This window comes from Triturus cristatus, chromosome 4_2 (assembly GCF_964204655.1).
Source record: "Triturus cristatus chromosome 4_2, aTriCri1.1, whole genome shotgun sequence".
NCBI classification, from domain to species: Eukaryota; Metazoa; Chordata; class Amphibia; order Caudata; family Salamandridae; genus Triturus; species Triturus cristatus.
Genome location: NC_140586.1, coordinates 380,571,777 through 380,589,862, shown reverse-complemented (window position 1 = coordinate 380,589,862; position 18,086 = coordinate 380,571,777). Strand labels below are relative to the sequence as shown.

The 18,086-nt window shown below is 50.5% G+C and overlaps 1 protein-coding gene across 2 annotated transcripts in view; it reads right to left on the bottom strand.

Annotated features, from left to right (window-relative positions):
- The window catches only part of ASPM (assembly factor for spindle microtubules), a 393,967-nt gene that overhangs the window by 317,388 nt on the left and 58,493 nt on the right, over window positions 1–18,086 (bottom strand). For both annotated transcript variants that reach the window (XM_085601843.1, XM_085601844.1), the window contains exon 6: window positions 13,153–13,293. In XM_085601843.1, coding sequence (XP_085457969.1) covers window positions 13,153–13,293 — 141 coding nt within the window. The remainder of the gene's footprint in view (window positions 1–13,152; window positions 13,294–18,086) is intronic.

Below are 18,086 nucleotides of genomic sequence, written 5' to 3'. Positions count from 1 at the left end.
GCCTCGGCGGAAACCGCGACCGCGCGCAGGTTGGTTCTGCGGCTGGTGGCTAGGCGCACGTGAGGAGGCACTCCTTCCTTGGCCACGAAAGGGGCGAAAGGCGGAAGTTTGCGACCGCGGGGCCGAGAGGCCCAAGGACTTGGCCGTAGCCCGGGAGTCCTTAAAGCGATTCAGCGCACTGTCCGCTTTCTCGCCAAAAAGGCGAGTGCCATCAAAGGGCATGTCCATGAGAGTGCTCTGGACATCGCCCGAAAATGACGTGGACCGCAGCCAGGCGTGACGTCGAAGCGCCACTGTGGTAGAAATGGCCCTACCCAGCGAGTCCGTGGTGTCAAGCCCACATCGGATAGCATGTCGCGCTGCATCCCTCCCATCGGCCAGAGCCTGGGTAAGTCGTGTCTGGACCTCCTCTGGACACAGGGGCAGCACGTCCTCCACCGCATCCCACAGAGAGTGGGAATAACGGTCCAAGAGACAAGCGGTGTTCACAGACCGCAGGCACAAACTAAGGGAGGAGAACAGCTTCTTGCCAAACTGTTCCAGTCTCTTGGAATCCCGGTCCGGCGGGGCGGTCGGGAAAGAGGATTGGGAGGTAGAGGCCTGGACAACCAGGCTCTCAGGGGTAGGGTGTTGGGACAGAAAACTGGGGTCGCCCGGAGCAGGGCGGTGGCGCCTGGCGACGTTCCTGTCCACAGGAGGAACTGTGGAGGGCTTGGACCAGGTGCCCTGCAGAACGTCAATGAGGGCCTCATTGAATTGCAGCAGAGGCTCAGTGGAGCTTGCTGCAGACTGAAGCACCTCAGTAAGGACGTTAGTCCTCACAACCACGGCAGGCAGCTCGAGCCCAAGGGCTGCGGCCGCCTTGCGCAGCACCACAGAGAAAGCAGCGCCCTCCTCCGAAGCCACAGTCGGAGGAGAGACGAATCCAGTGTCCGGAGAGGTATCCAGGCCACTGGCCTCCCCCAGTTCATCTGCCCAGTCCTGTGACATTTGAGCCTGAAGGGCCATAGGATCCTCGGATCCCTCCCAGTTGTCCCCATCATCCGATTCCTGGTATACAGGAGGAAGGAACGGAGCCGGGCGATAGACCTAATGTGTCTCTAGCAGCGCCGAACGCGGCGTCCATCGACACCGTACCGGCGCCGGGCCCGTAGTGGGGCTGAACTGGGGCTCGACGTCGAGCGGAGTCGACGTCGGCGTCGGGGGTGGTACCGGTGTCGACGCCGGCGGAGGAGGCGTGACGAGGTCGACCGGCGTCGGCGGGGACTCGGGAACGGGTCCCTCGGGCGCTTGCGGCGTCGAGGCCGGAGCCACCGGCAGGCAAGGCAGCCCAGTCGGGTCCGCGGGGCCCGAAGGCGCGCCAGCGTGCGTCGACGGCGGAGCCAGGCTCCTCATGGCCGAGAGGAAGGCACTGACTTCCGCCGGCGTCGCGTCAGTCCCAGGGACCGGAGGGTATGGGGACGTGCGCGGCGCCTGCGGCGCCGCCGGAGCCGCGGGGGTGGAACCACCCTGACCCTCGGCCGAGTCGCGCGACCGGCGAGGGGAGTCCGAAGAGCGGTGTCGCCTCTTGGACTTCTTGGAATGCTTCGACTTACCCGAAGACTTGGATCCCGACGACCGATGGAGACGTCGGCTGCGGCTCCGCGACCGATCCTTGGACCTCCTCCTGGACCGGGATCGAGAGGCGCGCGGAGCCGAGTGGCGAATCTCGAGAAGCTTACGGGACCGCTCCCGTCTAGCCTTCGAGGTCAGGGCCTTGCAATCCGAGCATGACTCCGCGTCGTGGTCGAGGCCCAAGCAGTAAAGGCACAGGCGGTGATGGTCCGTAACCGACATCAAGCGGCTACAGTCAGCACAGGCTTTAAAACCAGGCATCCTACCGGCACCGGAGTCGAGACAAGATCAAAAAGGATCAAAAAAGTTAGTCAAAAATTGACTAAAGGGGTAGCTCTCCCGGATCTGCGCTTACTGGCGCGGAAAAAAGAAGAACTGACGTCAGCGTGCGAGGGCGGCGTCTAAGTACTCCGACGACGTCATTCCGGCGCACGACGCCGACGGAGGACGCGGAGCCGCAGACGACGCCTAGCGACGCGCAAGGGGTATTGCTGACGAAAAATCTTCCGGATCCAGTCTGACGGCTGGGGATATTCTAAGGTGAGGAATATAACTAACGTGTTTCTTTCAGATAAGAAGCCACTCCCAAATCAGTTGAGCTTGGAGGGAAAGTGCTTGTGATCTCGTGCTGCCATGCTTCTGGAGATAGAACATGGTGGTAGTGTTGTCCGTCCGCACAAGAAATGAAAATCCCCGGATATGAGGCAAAAAAGCTTTCAGGCCTACAAACACCGCCCTGAGCTCTAGAAGATTTATGTGGCATTTTGACTATTGCTTGGACCACTTGCCGTGAACTTGCAATTCCTGGAGGTGAGTCTCCCATCACTCCATTGATGCGTCCGAAGTCATCACTAAAAGAGGAGCAGTGTAAATGAAGGAGAGGCCTTGCATAAGGTTTTTACTGGTCTTCCACCAAGACATCGAAGTCTTCATGACAGTCTAATCTTGTCTTTGAACCCTTTGGATTTAACCTATTGTGCTTCCAGCTGCTCCTGCAGTGGTCACATACAGAGACAGCAATTGGTAACAAGCTGGATGCATGAGGTCATCATCCCCAGCATGAATTTGTATTTTCTTACAGAAACTGACCTTTTTGATGAGAGAAGCGGTGCTATCTCTTGCAGGCGTAAAACTCTTTCCTGAGTGGGAAAGGCTTTGCCGAGTTATGTGTCGAGGCATGCCCCCAGGAAAGTCAGAGAATTGGAAGAAATTAGAGACTAGGTTTCTAGATTGAGGTGAAGGCCTAGAGATTGGAAAAGATTTTGACAGGCTTGAGTAGAGGTGCTGCCTCGAAAGGACTGAAAGCGGCGTTGTTGAAGTGCGACTAAAGATTTAGCTGTGTTAGTGTCCGCTTTTATGGATTGCAGAGCTTCATCTATGTGCTTGCAGAAACAAACACTCTCCATTGAAAGGCATATCTAAAACCTTAGCCTGTACCTCAGGAGGAAGGTGGTCACCTTTAGCCAACCCTGACGTCACAGCACCGCAGCTCCTGCCATCCGACGAAAGGCAGTAGAAGAAACCTCCATAGCGATCTCTAAATTCAGCAGGTGCTCTTTCCCGTTCGGAGAATATATCTTGTGCTTCCTTCCTCTTATCCTCCAGATGTTCCAACAATGAGGAAATGTCCAACCACATCTGCTGGTCATACCATCCCAAGATGGCCATGGAACTGGAAGCTTTAATAGAGGTAGCCGTCAGAGCAGAAAACCTCTTTCCAATGTTATCGAGTCAGTGACCTTCCTTATCAAGGGGAGCAGAACACCGGGATGGAGGGTTTTTGGCCCTTCTCTGTGCAGCCTGCGTTATTACAGTGTCTGGTCTAGGATGACCAATGAAGCATGTGGGCGAGTTGTCAAGGGCCTTGTATTTTTGTCCAGCTCCGGTATAATCACTGGAATGGAAGCTGGTGTCTTCATCAGTTTGAGGCCTTACTGTTACAAATAATCCACTATGGGAATAGCTCTCATGGAACGTGGAGTGCCTGGTTTTAAGTCATACAAAAAACATTCAGTCTGTTTAGCTGGCATAGGCAGATCAAAGAGCTTGGATGCACGCTCCATTAGGTCATGAAAGACCGATATGTAAGGAGGTTGAGAATCTGCACAAGGTGGGCTAAGAGATGGTGGCATGGGAGCTATATAATCATCCCATTCATCCAGAGTATCCACATGAGTATGGATTTCTACTTCCTCGACCTGTTAATCCACATTCTGAATATTCTCTGTAATGACAATTGGAGGAGGTAAAACCTATTCCCTGGTGGATTTAGGTGTGCTTTGTCCTGCTAGATCAACAGGTGTATGCTGAGAAGGCGGAGGACGTTGAGGAGCATTCACCTCTGGAAAACTCCTGTAATAATCATTGATCATATAACACAAGTTTGCCACCAAGGAAACAGGAACATTCACAGATGGTTCCCTAAAGTGACGAAGTCATCATATGGGTAACACTCCTGAAAGGATTCAGGCTGCTGCGCAGAAGAAATATCTACAAACTAATATTCTCCTACCAAGTAAGAGGAAGGGTCATTGTCCTAAATGTCCTCATACTCCGAGTCCTGATATTTGACCTTTAACTGAGAAGGCCAAACATACTCTCATCCTCAGACTCCTGAAAGTCCAATAAGCGCACCGGAGGTAAAGGAGAAATTTTTGAAAAATCCTGCAATTGTTTGGAATGTAGAAGGCTGATTTTTCCTTTCGTTGACGGTGCACTTGCCAATACCATCATCGTCAGTGGAATCATGGTCAGTGGAATCATGGTCAGCAGAATCATGGTCAGCAAAGTCGACGGGGTGGTGGTCGATGGAGAGATCCTAGTAGACGGTGAAAGTCTCGTCTACAGTGAAAGTCTCATCGACGGTGACGCCGTCGTAAAAGTTAATTCCGGACCTGTCGACGCTGCCGCCGTTGATGTTTTGACCGTCGTGGCTGTCGCTGAAGAGTCCGTCAACGGTGTAGAAACATCATCCGATTTACCAGTGGTGACAGCTCGTGACAATGAAGAAGTTGCGGACTAGATGACTGATCCCTCATAGGAGTCAAGGAAGCAAAAACTGGTGCAGAGGAATATTTTGAGGCCACCGCCTGAGGTTTTTGTGGCGTTTTACCTCGGATTTCTCTTGTTCCTAGGACTTAGATCTTTTTGGGTCCCCATGATGAGAAGAGTTGCCTTCTTTTCCTAGACAAAGAATGAGCTTTATCCTCAGATTTAGAACCAGAGTTTGAAGCAGCCTTCTTCCTCTGAAGCCAGAGGAGCAGCCTACCCTCTCTGTCTTTAAGGGTCTTGGCCGAAAACGTTTGGCAATATTTGGATTCCCTGGTTTGTGGTCAGGGTAGAGGCAATGAAGACACAGTTTGGAGAGTCTGCAGAAAAGAGTCAACACTTCCCACAGGTCTTACAGGGCTTGAACAACCCTTTTTATGCAAAGGCATTTTGAAAATACACAAATTCAAAGTACCTTGTCTGAAGCTGGAGGTCAAAAGTTGAAGAAACAAACTTATTGAGCAGTGCTCAAAGAGAATCCCTATCACACGAGTAGCGGTAAAAAATCTGAGGTGTGGTGACAATTTTGGGGGTGGGGGGGTTACTAATAAGGTCTCTGCTGTGATTGGCTGGACTTTGACCCTGACCTCTGACCCCGTTTACCACGCAGGTCGCTCCCCTCACGCCACGCAGCCCCCTGTGTGACCACTGACCGCTGCTGCATTGTGTTTGCCTGCGTTAGAGTGACTGTGCCCTCCTTCTCTTCTGTACCCACGAGTGAGTGATTCTCCCCCACTGTACCTGTGTATTTTGCTGCCTTGATTGTCCCCCTCTCCTTGGTGCCCAGATTGTGTCCCTTTTTTCTTCTGTCATTCCCCGCGTCTCCCCCTCGCCGCCCGTTTCCCGCCGCCGCGCCCGTAGCTCCGCCCCCCTCGCACCCTATTGGCCGCCGCGTCCCGTAGCTCTGCCCCCCTCGCACCCCATTGGCCGCCCCGCTCACACCTCCCAGCTGCTCCTCCCTCCCTCTCCCACTCATATGGAGGCCGCGCCGCTGGCGCGCCAAAGGCGCGCCTAAGACAAGCCCGCCTGCGCCCGTCCGCGCCTGGCCCGCGCCCAGCGCCAGACCCCCTGGCCCCCGCAGATGCCAGCCCACCCGCAAGACCTACAACGCCGCCACTCTCATCGCACTCAACACCGGCCGGAGCCCCGGCTGCTGCAGAGCCACCCCAAGACGCACCCACGGACCCTTCACCTGCCAATCCTGCAAGTTCTCCTGCATCCGGACCCGTAGCGCACCCGCCAAGCCAAGCACCAACAGCAACCACCTGAAGCACCTGAAGTGCATCCTGCTCAACACCCGCTCCGTCCACAGGCACGCAGTGGAACTCTGGAACCTGCTCGACGCCACATGCCCAGACGTCGCCTTCCTCACGGAAACCTGGATGAACGCCTCCTCAGCACCCGACATCGCCATCCCGGACGGATACAAGATCACCCGGAGGGACCGCGCCAACCAGAATGGAGGAGACATCGCCATCGTCCACAAGAACACCATCCGCATCACGACCAACTCCGAAGACACCCTCACAGCCGCCGAACACCTGCACTTCCAGATCCACACCGACCCCAAGACCTCCCTCAGAGGCACCGACCCCAAGACCTCCCTCAGAGGCACCCTCATCTACAGACCCCCGGGACCTCGCACAGAATTCAGCGAAGACATCGCCAACTTCATCAGCCCGCACGCCCTCCCCTCTGCTGACTACATCCTCCTCGGGGACCTCAACTTCCACCTGGAGAACAACAACGACCGCAACACCACCACCCTGCTGGACAACCTCGCCAACCTCGGACTCAAGCAACTGGTGACCACCCCCACCCACTACGCCGGCCACACGCTCGACCCCGTCTTCTCCTCCAGCAAGGACATCACCTTCAGCCACGCCACCGGACTCCACTGGACAGACCACAGCTGCGTCCACTTCAGCTTCAGAAGGACCACGACTCACCACCACCCGCAACTGGTCCCCCGCAGAAGCTGGAACAAGATCACTGCCGACCAGCTCACCACATCCCTGAGCCAGAACCCCCCCACCAGATCAGCGAACCCCAACCAAGCTGCCAACAACCTCACGAAATGGATCAGCAACTGCGCAGACGACCTCGCTCCACTGAAGACGACCCCCCCCGCCAGACCCGGCACCAAGAAAGCATCTTGGTTTACCGACGAACTCAAGAGCTCCAAGAAGAACTGCCGGGCCCTCGAGAAAGCCTGGCGCAGAGACCCAACTACAGACAACATGACCACCCTCAAGCTCGCCACTCGAAGACATCATCAGCTGATCCACGCCACCAAGAAATCCGCATTCAAGGAACGACTGGACAACAACGCCCGCAACAGCAAGGAACTCTTCAACATCGTCAAAGAGCTCTCGAACCCCAGCGCCGGAAACAACGACATCACGCCCTCGCAAGACCTCTGCAACTTGCTCGCCTCGTTCTTCCACAGCAAGATCGCAGACATACACAACAGTTTCAGCACACAGCCAACGCACCCTATGACCGGAACAACTCCCCCCACCACCACCCTCCGCGCCTGGACCCCAGTCAACACCGAAGACACCATCCGCACGATGAACTCCATCCACTCAGGATCTCCAACCGACCCTTGCCCTCACCACGTCTTCAACAAGGCCGACTCCGTCATCGCACCCCACCTGCGGGACATCATCAACGCCTCCTTCGACACCGCCACCTTCCCAGAGAGCTGGAAGCACGCCGAACTCAGCGCCCTACTGAAGAAACCATCAGCGGACCCCACCGACCTCAAAAACTACCGCCCCATCTCGCTCCTTCCTTTTCCGGCCAAAGTCATCGAGAAAACCGTCGACAGACAACTGGCTGCCTTCCTCGAGACGAACGGATCCCTCGACCACTCGCAGTCCGGCTTCCGGGCCAACCACAGCACCGAGACCGCCCTCATCGCAGCCACCGATGACATCCGAGCTTTGCTCGACAACGGGGAAACAACGGCCCTCATCCTCCTGGACCTCTCCGCGGCGTTCGACACGGTCTGCCACCGCACCCTAGTGCAGCGCCTCAACAACATCGGTATCCAGGAGAAGGCACTGGAATGGATCATCTCCTTCCTAGCCGGAAGAACACAGAGAGTCCGCCTACCCCCGTTCAGATCCGAGGCCACCGAAGTCATCTGCGGCGTACCACAAGGATCATCACTCAGCCCCACCCTCTTCAACGTCTACATGAGCCCCCTCGCAGCCATCGCACGCCAACACAACCTCAACATCATCTCCTACGCCGACGACACCCAGCTGATCCTCTCCTTCACCAACGACCCCGCCACCGCCAGAACCAACCTACACGAAGGGATGAAAGACGTAGCCGAGTGGATGACGAACCGCCGCCTGAAACTGAACTCAGATAAGACGGAAGTCCTCATCCTGGGATCATCACCCTCCGCCTGGGACGACTCCTGGTGGCCCCCTGCCCTTGGCAGTGCACCCAAACCAACAGACCACGCACGCAACCTGGACTTCGTCCTGGACTCCTCCCTCTCCATGACCAGACAAGTCAACGCCGTCTCCGCATGATGCTTCAACATCCTACGCATGCTACGTAAGATCTTCCGGTGGATCCCCACCGAAACCAGGAAGACGGTCACCCAGGCCCTCGTCACCAGCCGACTGGACTACGGCAACTCCGACTCCTCACCCACGCACACAAAGCTCACCACAACCAAGGCCCAAGATACGTCAACGACCGCTTGACCTTCTACACTCCCATCCGCCAGCTTCGATCAACCAGCCAAGATGCTTCTCCTACCTGGCTGCCAAGACGTGGAACTCCCTCCCCATCCACCTCCGCCTGACCCAAGACCACCTCTCCTTCAGGAAGCAACTCAAGACCTGGCTGTTCGAGCAGTAGCGGACCCCCTCCCCCAAGCGCCTTGAGACCCTCCGGGTGAGTAGCGCGCTATACAAATGCTTGATTGATTGATAAAAGGAGGCTGAAATGTTGCTAAATTGATTTTTTCTTTTCTATGGAAGTCTATGGCAATGTATTCAGTACTGCTATTTCCACTGTTACTGTGGGACTCCCACCATGAATACAAGGAAAGATTCAAGCATGTGAATATATAAAATATACAATACTGGAGAAATGCATTAATATTTCCCTCTAAGTTGCTTAATGTTACATGGGAGGCCAACTTACTCACTTCATAGTGAGGGTCTTCGTACCCCATATTTTCTCAAATAAAATAAAGAAAATATAGAATGGCAGGACACTACTGGTTGAGTTAGATGCTCAGTAATATGTTGTACCACTCAATTACATATAGATAAGTAAAAGAAATGTTTTGGTAAGTCGAGTCATAAAATAGTTAGGTGGGATAAACCGGTGTGTCAAGTTAGAGAGTAGGCAAGAACGTTTTAGATATCATGCAAGGTGAATCCCGAACACTCATTTATAGCTGATTTATGCTTAGATATTCCAGCATTAAATACAACTTTTTATTTGCATTATTATAGTCAGCACAATATGGATTACAAAGCAAGCAGCGAGGGAGTTTGATCAAACAAAGAGAAACATAAATGAACAATCTAGACAAGTGGTCTTTTCCTTGCAGTCATATAATGTTCCCTATTTTCTATTTAACTACATGACAAAGTAGCCAGTAGGTTTGAGCCTTAATGACTAAGATGAAAAGTCTTTTCAGCCATCATCACTATAAAACTCTTTTCTGCTTCTAATTGGCATTGTGTTTAAACTAACTGATACTTACTACAGCAGAGGAACCACTGCATCATCGCACAAGATTCCACAGTAGGAGACCGGGCACATGGGACTGCATCTACACTGGATGTAAAAAGAACTTCTAGCTTCTCTCACTGCCCCATCTCTTTTTCCTCAGTGTATTCCAGTGTTAACCTAGTACGATACCACAAGTGTGGGGTAGAATGAGTCATTGTGGGGGGGGGGGGGGGGGGGGTCAGGGGGGGGGATGGAAGTTCTGAAAAAAATTGCTTAACTTTATTGTTGAAAAGATCCGTTTTTTTTGGTGGTCACCCCCAGTTTTTCATTTCTTTTTTTTTAAGGGTGGAGGTGGGGGGGAGAACACAACGACAACACAGCTATTCAGTGCCCAGTATATGAGACTCCCATGACCCCTAAAATATGTTGAAACTGGCTTAAAACTTGATTGGCCTTGTAGGAAAAATAAATGTGCCAGAGTATATGATGCAGAAATACACCCATGACATCGAAAGGCACATGCCATTTGTGGACTGCAGCCACTAATGTGCCATCCACTACAGTAGCAGAGAAAACATGGTTTCAGGCCTAGCCCGCATAGCCTGACCGCAGCAGCTCGAACTCCGATGCTCAGACATGTCAAAATCACACAGACAGGTTGAAAAACTTGATTTAAAGTATTAAATAAAACACGCCTAAGTGCATCTCCCTGCCCACGTACTTTCGAGTGGACAATCATGCACAACACTGTGAATTGCATTTTGACCCCCAGTGACTAGGCCAAAAATAACAATGTTACTGGTCAGGCTGTAGCTGGCACATCGGAAACTAAAGTATAGATTATACACCTTACTCTAACTGTGGGCCTGTACCAGCTACAGACTCTATTCAAAGACTCATTTTCATATTTAATAAAAATCCACTCCAATGGTAAAGTCAGATTTTTATTTAATATATGGGAAATGTAACTTTTCGAAAGGTACCTTTTACTTTGCCTGAGCCTGACAGAGGCTAATTTGTTTGAGCTCTTCAGCAACTGTCCAACCTGTCCGTTGCCAGAATTAGGAGTACAAGAGGTGTGAAAGCTGCTCCTAGAGCACAAAAAAAAATGGCATGGAAAAGGAGCATTGCTTTCTTCCTCTGGCAGTTGGGGTGGACCCAGGAACTTAATTAACTTCAAAGGGGACAGTCCTGTCACAAAAAACATGTGAGGCGACATTTGAAAAGCCCCAGCTTTTGACCCTACAGTCAAGCTAGCAACAAACCCAGTGGAAGGAAAGCTACCACCATAACAGATTTTGAATGAGCGCTGGAGGGGGGACTCATTATCCTGACCATACCTCTAGGTGGGCAAACAGGCTCTGCACAAGAGGAAAAGAGTTTTACGATCTTGGATCCGCATACAAAAAGGGGATTTAAAATTACCTCTTATCTTGAGAGGAAGGATTTAATAAAATATCTAGATACGGGTATGGCTAAAAAAAAAAGCGGATGTGCAATTGGGATATGCAATGTGTCCCTCACATCACATAGTGAAAATGGTCTACGTGTTTCAGACCACCTGTGCCCTCACCAGGTCGATGGCTTCCATACAACCTCTTCTTTTATCTCAAAGATTATCACCAATTTTATAGCACAGCAAGGAGGCTAACATCATGCAACATCCTTTATTGCTCCCGCTTACATCCCACTAACGGCAACGAACGAAAATATTTCAAACTTTAGTAAAATTCTGAGGTAATAAAAATAAACACCAGCATGTACAGCTAACTTCCTTCTTCTGCTGCTACCTACAAGACAAGTGTTTTTTAAACCTGAGAGAATAGTTATGAGATTGTGTGACTGATATCTTAGTGTTAAATAGCTGGGGTGAGAAATTATGATTTTATATCTCAAGTTTGATTTAGGTGCCATATCATTATGTTAATATTTGGATGATCCCGGTGTGATTTTGTTTTCTGTTTTATCATTTTTCCTATCAAGATTTTCACAAAATCAAGGACTTTGCCTAATTTTTGGACTACTGCAGATTATCTGGCATTGTTCCATTGAGATTAATGGTTGAAACAATAGTAGATTTGTAATTTGATTAGCTTGCTCCTCACAGAGGGGGAATAAGCTTGATCATCAGAACAGAGTGCAGGCGCCGCCAGTGCAAGGTGCGGCCTGTTGAATTCAGGTCATGTTAAAGCGTGCTAATGGAGTGGCGGTAGAGGAAAATATAGAGAAGGGTAACAATAGTGCAAATGGCACAGTGAATGGCCAGACAGGAGATGCTAAAGGTTTTTCAGGTAATAAGAATGCCAGGAAACAGAGAAATGACTCTTTACTAAGGGAGAGAGCTTTTGAGGATGCTGGAATTGAACTCAGTCTATTCGAGGTTGACTGAGCCAGATGTAGTGCTTAAGATAACCTTTGTGACTTTAATGTATTTGTATGTTCTTTTATGATTTACATAATCGAAATAAAGATTTAAAAGAAAGAAAGCTTATAAGCTGTAAAGTTATGCCAGACGAGGCAGGTCAGGCCTCAAACTTTGGCACATATCAACCAATTAGAAGTTAATACGTTTGACCTCTATATGCTTAAGCACCCGTTACCTAAGGAATAGTCCCCCATCACCTCATGCGGCTCAGTATGCGAGTTACTGGCTTTGTAGAGAGATTCTGAAAGTTTTACGGTCAAGGCAATGTTCTTAGTGCCCAGGACCTATTCTTGCAGATAGGATTTCACTTACTTAAGAGATAGGTGCTAAAGTAATGGCTTTCATAAGAAATGGGGTAAGAGGTCCTTATAAGGGACTGTATAGGGTCTTAAATCATGGCTTTATACTTGCATAATGTTAGCCTTCGTGACTTAAACACACAAAATGTGATGGGGGAAATGTCTGCAATAAATCGATCCACAGGTAATCAATCGGCATAGCCCTCCTACCCATCATTCTTTTGCCCACCATGCCACCTAGTATGGGCCCAGCCAAATGCAAATCAGCCTTGACCCTGCTCCAACAGGAAACAGTTCAGCCCAAACTGCTAGGCCAAGTCCTTCATAAACCAGAACAAAAGCAATCAAAGACAGAGGTCACCTGGATTGAAGCTCGCCAGTTGGGTTCAGCTTGGTTCCAGTGGCACAGTGCCCACGTATGGGAATACCCTTGCCACTTAGGATGGTGGATCAAACACACAAACTGTACAGGGAGGAACACTTGCAATATGTCTAACCACTAGCAATCGCTTAGGATAGCATTCCAACCCATTGAGTGTTTGATGCTGCTTTTCTGATACATGAATTTTTCGCCACTTGAATGTTTACACGCAGAGTCCACCCCTCTTTTACTAGCCATTTATTTTGCGTATTTGCGTTTGCCTTGCGTAATCTCTCTTCAAGCTTGCATGTGTTGGATATTGTTTATTCAAAAAAATTGTCATTCAATAAATTATATGAACCATGGGACAATACAGTAGGCACAATAGCCACATCACTTTTGCAAAACAGATGCTCTGTTTCATTAGGGCCTCCGACAAACAAGTAGACATTAATAGGATATAGCACACAAACAAAATCTTTAAAGTTAAGATGCTATTAACTACACGGCTAAGTAATGTACAATAATTTGGATAACTAACTCTTGTTCCTGGCAACAAGTCTTAAAAATGAAATCTGTACGCAAATAGAGAAAAGTAGCTAAACAACCACAGAACGGCAACACAAATCACTGACAATGCTTAAATCTTATTAGACAAGTTACATCTAAAAGACATAGCAAAAAGTGCTTACCTCGCAATGAGTCAGTCTTAAGATCATCTGGAGTAAGGATAAAATTTAACCACCAGGTAAAGCCTCGTTCCTGCTTTTCTTTCCATCGTTCATCATAAAACATGTTCTTGGCAGCAAATGGCATTGGATGCCTAGGGATGGCTATGGAAAAAAAGTTATAGAAGAAGAAAATTATATGACTGGAATTCAACTGTTTTGGATTCTGCATGTATTTGAAATATGGTAATTAGTGAGTTTGAGTTCCATATTGCTGCAACATTGATTACATTTAGCATTATTTGACAATTTAATCCTATTTCTTGCATCACACCGTAGCTACCAAACTTCTTAGGTAACCCTGACGTTAGCACAAAATAAGCCAGAAGGCTTTACTAAAAATTAACTTCATAACACAAAGCTGTTGAGCTCCAAGCCACCGAAAGGAATAGGTTACTTACCCTGTAAGCATCTTTTTGTTGCATGTAGTTCTGTAGGTTCACATGCTCTACATACTCATGCTATCTAGTGTTGAGCTCAGACATGTGCAACTTGAAGAAGACTTTCAGGTCATGACTGGTAAAGCGCATGGGCATCAACTCTATTGCTCGAATATTCTCCACACATCGGGTGAAGATAAAGATGGAGGATAGAAAAGGAAAATGTGGCTGGCCATGCAAAAGGAATAAAGGGGAAAATAGATCTGTAAAAACCAGAGGCTTCCGGGGAGGTGGAAGGGCATATGATAACCCACAGCACTATATGCCACAAACAGATAATTTCAGGGCAAGTAACATCCCATTTGAGGCATAAGTTTCTGTAGATACACATGCTCTGCATAGACTGGAAAGCAGTCCTGCTCCCCCCCCCCCCCCAAGCAGTGGCTAGCCAGAGGATGCTACAGACTGAAAGAGTTCATAGAATAGCCTGGCCAACCTTTGCTTGTTGGCGTGCTAAAACATCCACACAGTAGTCCTTGGTGAACGTGTGGAGTGAACCATGTAGTGGCCTAACATATGTCAGCTATGGGAATGTTTGCAAGGAAAGCCATAGAGGCCCACTTCTTGTAAATTGAATGTAGTCTAGGCAGGTCAGGCAGCTGCCTCTTAGCCTTGGAGTAACAAGTTTGTATACACTCGAAATCCATCTGGCTATCCCCCCTTGAGACAGGGCGTGTAGTTTATGGTTTTACAGAAGAGCTCGGTCCTATCAATGTAGTACATCCTTGATATCCAGGGTATGGAGGGCCCTCTCTGCTGCAGAGTCTGACTGTGAAAAGAAAAGTGTCAGTTTAATGGCTTGACTGAGATGGAACAGAATACCATCTTTGGGATAAACTTTGGATTGGACCTTAAGACAACTCTGTCATTATGAACCTGGAAGAAAGGCTCTTCCAGGGTAAGAGCTGGCAATTCGCTGAAGTTCCTTAAGGAGGTGATAGGGACAGCTTTCCAGGACAGGAACTGTAGTGGGCAAGAGTGTAGATGTTCAAAAGAAGGGCCTATGAGCCATGAAAGCAGTATATTGAGGTTCCGAACAGGGCCGGGTGGTACCCTGGGTGGGGATGTGGTGTAGGGGAGGGGAGAGGGGGGTGTGACTCATTTGAGCCCTTCCATTAAAGACTTTTTGGTGGGGATTCGAAAAAAAAGGAAGGATGCTGCATATTTAGCAAGTAAGCTGCTACTACACCAAAGTGGAGGCGTAAGGAAGTTAAGTGAAACCTGCTTGTTGAAGATGAACGTAGAGTATGCTTGGTGGCGTGGCCAAGCCGCGGACCGAAATGGCCGCGCGGACTTGAAGCTCCGACAGCCGACCGACGCAGAAGGCGTTTTCCCCTGTATACAGTATGACTGTAAGGTAGGCGAATACACCGATGCACCCGTGAAGCGGCAAGGAATACATCGCGAGCCTTCACAGCGGCGCGGGGCACAGATATCGGCTCTTAGACGGTGTTTCACTGGCGTGACGGAGGAAAGAAAATGGCGGCCGGAATGTGGATCGCGGCGGAGCCCAGTCATTGTCTGCGCTGAAGCGGCGGCACACCCTGAGCGGGGTTCCCCAATGCCGGTGCGTGCGTGGGTGCCGGTTGGGTTTCCAGCGGCCTTCCCCCCCCCTCCCTTCCGCACTCCTATCGGAATCTCGGGTGCCAGGGCTGAAGCTGAGCCTGCCTGGCCTCGTTGCGGACCCGCGCTGTCTTCTGAGTTCCGTGGCCCCTACCGATGTGCTAGTCGTTGATAAAGCCGTAGAGGGGGCAGCGCGCGAGTTGCTGGGAGGGGGTAGGCTGGAAGATGCCTGTTGCCCACGGTGCCTGGAGTGTCTCCCGTGCGGTCCCCGGCCTCTTGGGCCTAAACAGAGGCAGGCATTGCGGCGCTGATGGTAGGAGCAGCCTGAACCTCAGATGTCGCCATGAGTGAAGCGCTTTAGATGCCAATAGGAGCCTGTGTGGATCCTGCCGACATCCCCCGACTTGTGGGCTTGCTGGTTCGGGGCGAAGAGCTGTGCAATGAGCAGGGTTGACTGCCATTGCTGCCTCCCCTAAGAGACACGGCCTGTCCGATAGCACGGTGAGGGCACACCCCAGTCAGCAAGCCTAGCGCAGATATCGCTCAGACCAGCGTCAGGGTTTCTGGTCGATGCAACGTGGGTGCTTCTGTCATACGTAACGCCGCTTTCTCCAGGGTAGAGCTTGGAAGACTAAGCGTCTGTTGATTGGCTCAGTGCATACCTCTTAAGACTCGCCTTCCAGTGCAAGATCAGTGTCATATCGGCGAGGACAGCGGCAGCGGATTGGTCCTTGAACGTATTACAGTAGCATGGGTGGCAAGGACCCGAAGCAAAGGACACTGCCGTTTGAGAGGGCTGCGGAGAAGACAACGCAGGTGGGCCCAGATATGGCCGAGCAGGCCGAGAGCTCTGTTCTTGACGCTACCACCCTGGCCCCTCCAGCCGATTGGTTACAGGAGATGAGAGCCGGCTTTAGGTCACTGGACAATCGTTTTGATTCGCTAGACAAAACGGTCGAATGAATGGGCGCCAAGATCCAGGCCCACGACAGGTGTCTTGACGTGGAGGAAGCACGGATCTCTGACATTGAAAATGGAACTGCACAAGCTACCAAAAGATTGAACTGGATGTAACGCATTCTGAAGGAGGTGGCCATTAAAAATGAGGACTTTGAAGCGCGCAGCCGACGCAATAATGTGCGTCTACTTGGGGTCCCGGAGTCTACAGCTACAGGCCGTCTTGACCTCTTTGTGGAGACCCTGCTGACGGATATGTTTGGGTGGGAGGCTTTCACACCAGGCTTTGTAGCAGAGAGGACCCACCGTATTCTGGGCCCTCGGCCTAACCCGAGCCTCCCTCCGCATCCGCCGATAGCCCGGATTATGAACTTCCAGGATAGAGACACAGCTCTGAGCTTGGCCAGAGAGCGTGGGGACACTACCTGGCAGGGCTCAAAGATTGCGCTATGACCCAGACTTAACAGTGATGTTGCAGGAAGCCAGACTCAAGTTCACTGGGGTGAAGGCTACCCTCCGGAACCTTGGCCTCAAATACGGCAGGTTATATCCTGCACGGCTTAGGGTTGAGGCCGGTGGCCGTGTGCAGTTTTTCGACAGTCCTAATGAGGTACAAGAATTATGTTGCACGTATAAGATCGACAATAATCAGCCACGAGATGATAGAGACGACCCGTCACCCCCACACGGCGGCTCCGTTGCAAGTTTGGAACTATTTTCAGGCTCCGGTATTGGGTGACATTGCTATGTATCTGCCTTCTTTCAGATTTTTTTAACTACATGGGGACGCACTATACTTTGATTCAAATATATTATATAGTTGGTCAACTGACGTGGAGTTGCCACCCCCCTGGTTGGAAACCATGGGTTTGTGTTGGTTGCTTTTGATGTACCTATACAAGGTTGTGCTTTCTTATTGTAAAGTCGATTGGTACTCTGTTTTTTGCCTACAGGATGGCGTAGGCCTTGCCATTTCCGTAGTAAGGCTGGGTGGTGGGTGGGGAGTTCAGGAAGGATCAAATGTTTTTCTTATTGTAAGGATTGTCTTTGGTATTGGTATTGGTTTACTGTTTTCAAACCGCAGTTCGCTCACACTAATCTTTTCACAGCTCTTAGATGGTACAGTCAGGTTTAAATACAGGTCCCTCCAATTTGTCCCTGGTGTCGTGGAATCTCAGAGGTCTTAATAACCAGCACAAACGGCGGCAGATAGTGCATTATCTAGATCGACAGAACATATATGTCGCTTTCTTACAAAAAACACATTTACCAGTTTCGGATGCTGTGAGAAAGTTCCATCTTTCTTGCATGGCATGCCCCCACTTTTTGCTGAATTGCTGAATGTACTTTGACTGAGTGTGCCCTGGGCTCCTGCCAATCAGGTGCCCAGGGCCTATGTTCCTTCCCTAAAAACTATGCTGAAACCTAATTGGCAACCCCTGGCCACATGTCAGCCCATGGTAAATGGTACCCTAGATACCCAGGGCCTTGTGACCAGGGAAGGCCCCTAAGGGCTGCAGCACTTATTGCACCACCCTTAGAGGCCCTGTGCCCTGACACAAACACACTGCCCTTGCAGGCTGAGTGTCTGGGTAGAGGACAAAACAGAGTCGACATGGCACACATCCCTGTGTGCCATGCCTACAACATACACTGCCCTGGCATACATCAGCCAGCCCTCTAGCTGGGTGCCCTATGCCAGTGGTGTGGGTACAGGAGCATGAGCCCTATGCCCCTACAGTACCCAGGTCCATTCCTGGGTACTTTAAGTGCAGTGCTGCCATTTAAGAGTATATGGTGCTGGGAGATCGCCAACGCGAACGCCACAGCACCATGATGGATCCACTGAAGACTGAAAAGTTTGGTATCAAACTTCTCAGCACATTAAACCCGCACTGATGCCAGTGCAGGATTTAATGTACAATGCACGACAGAGGG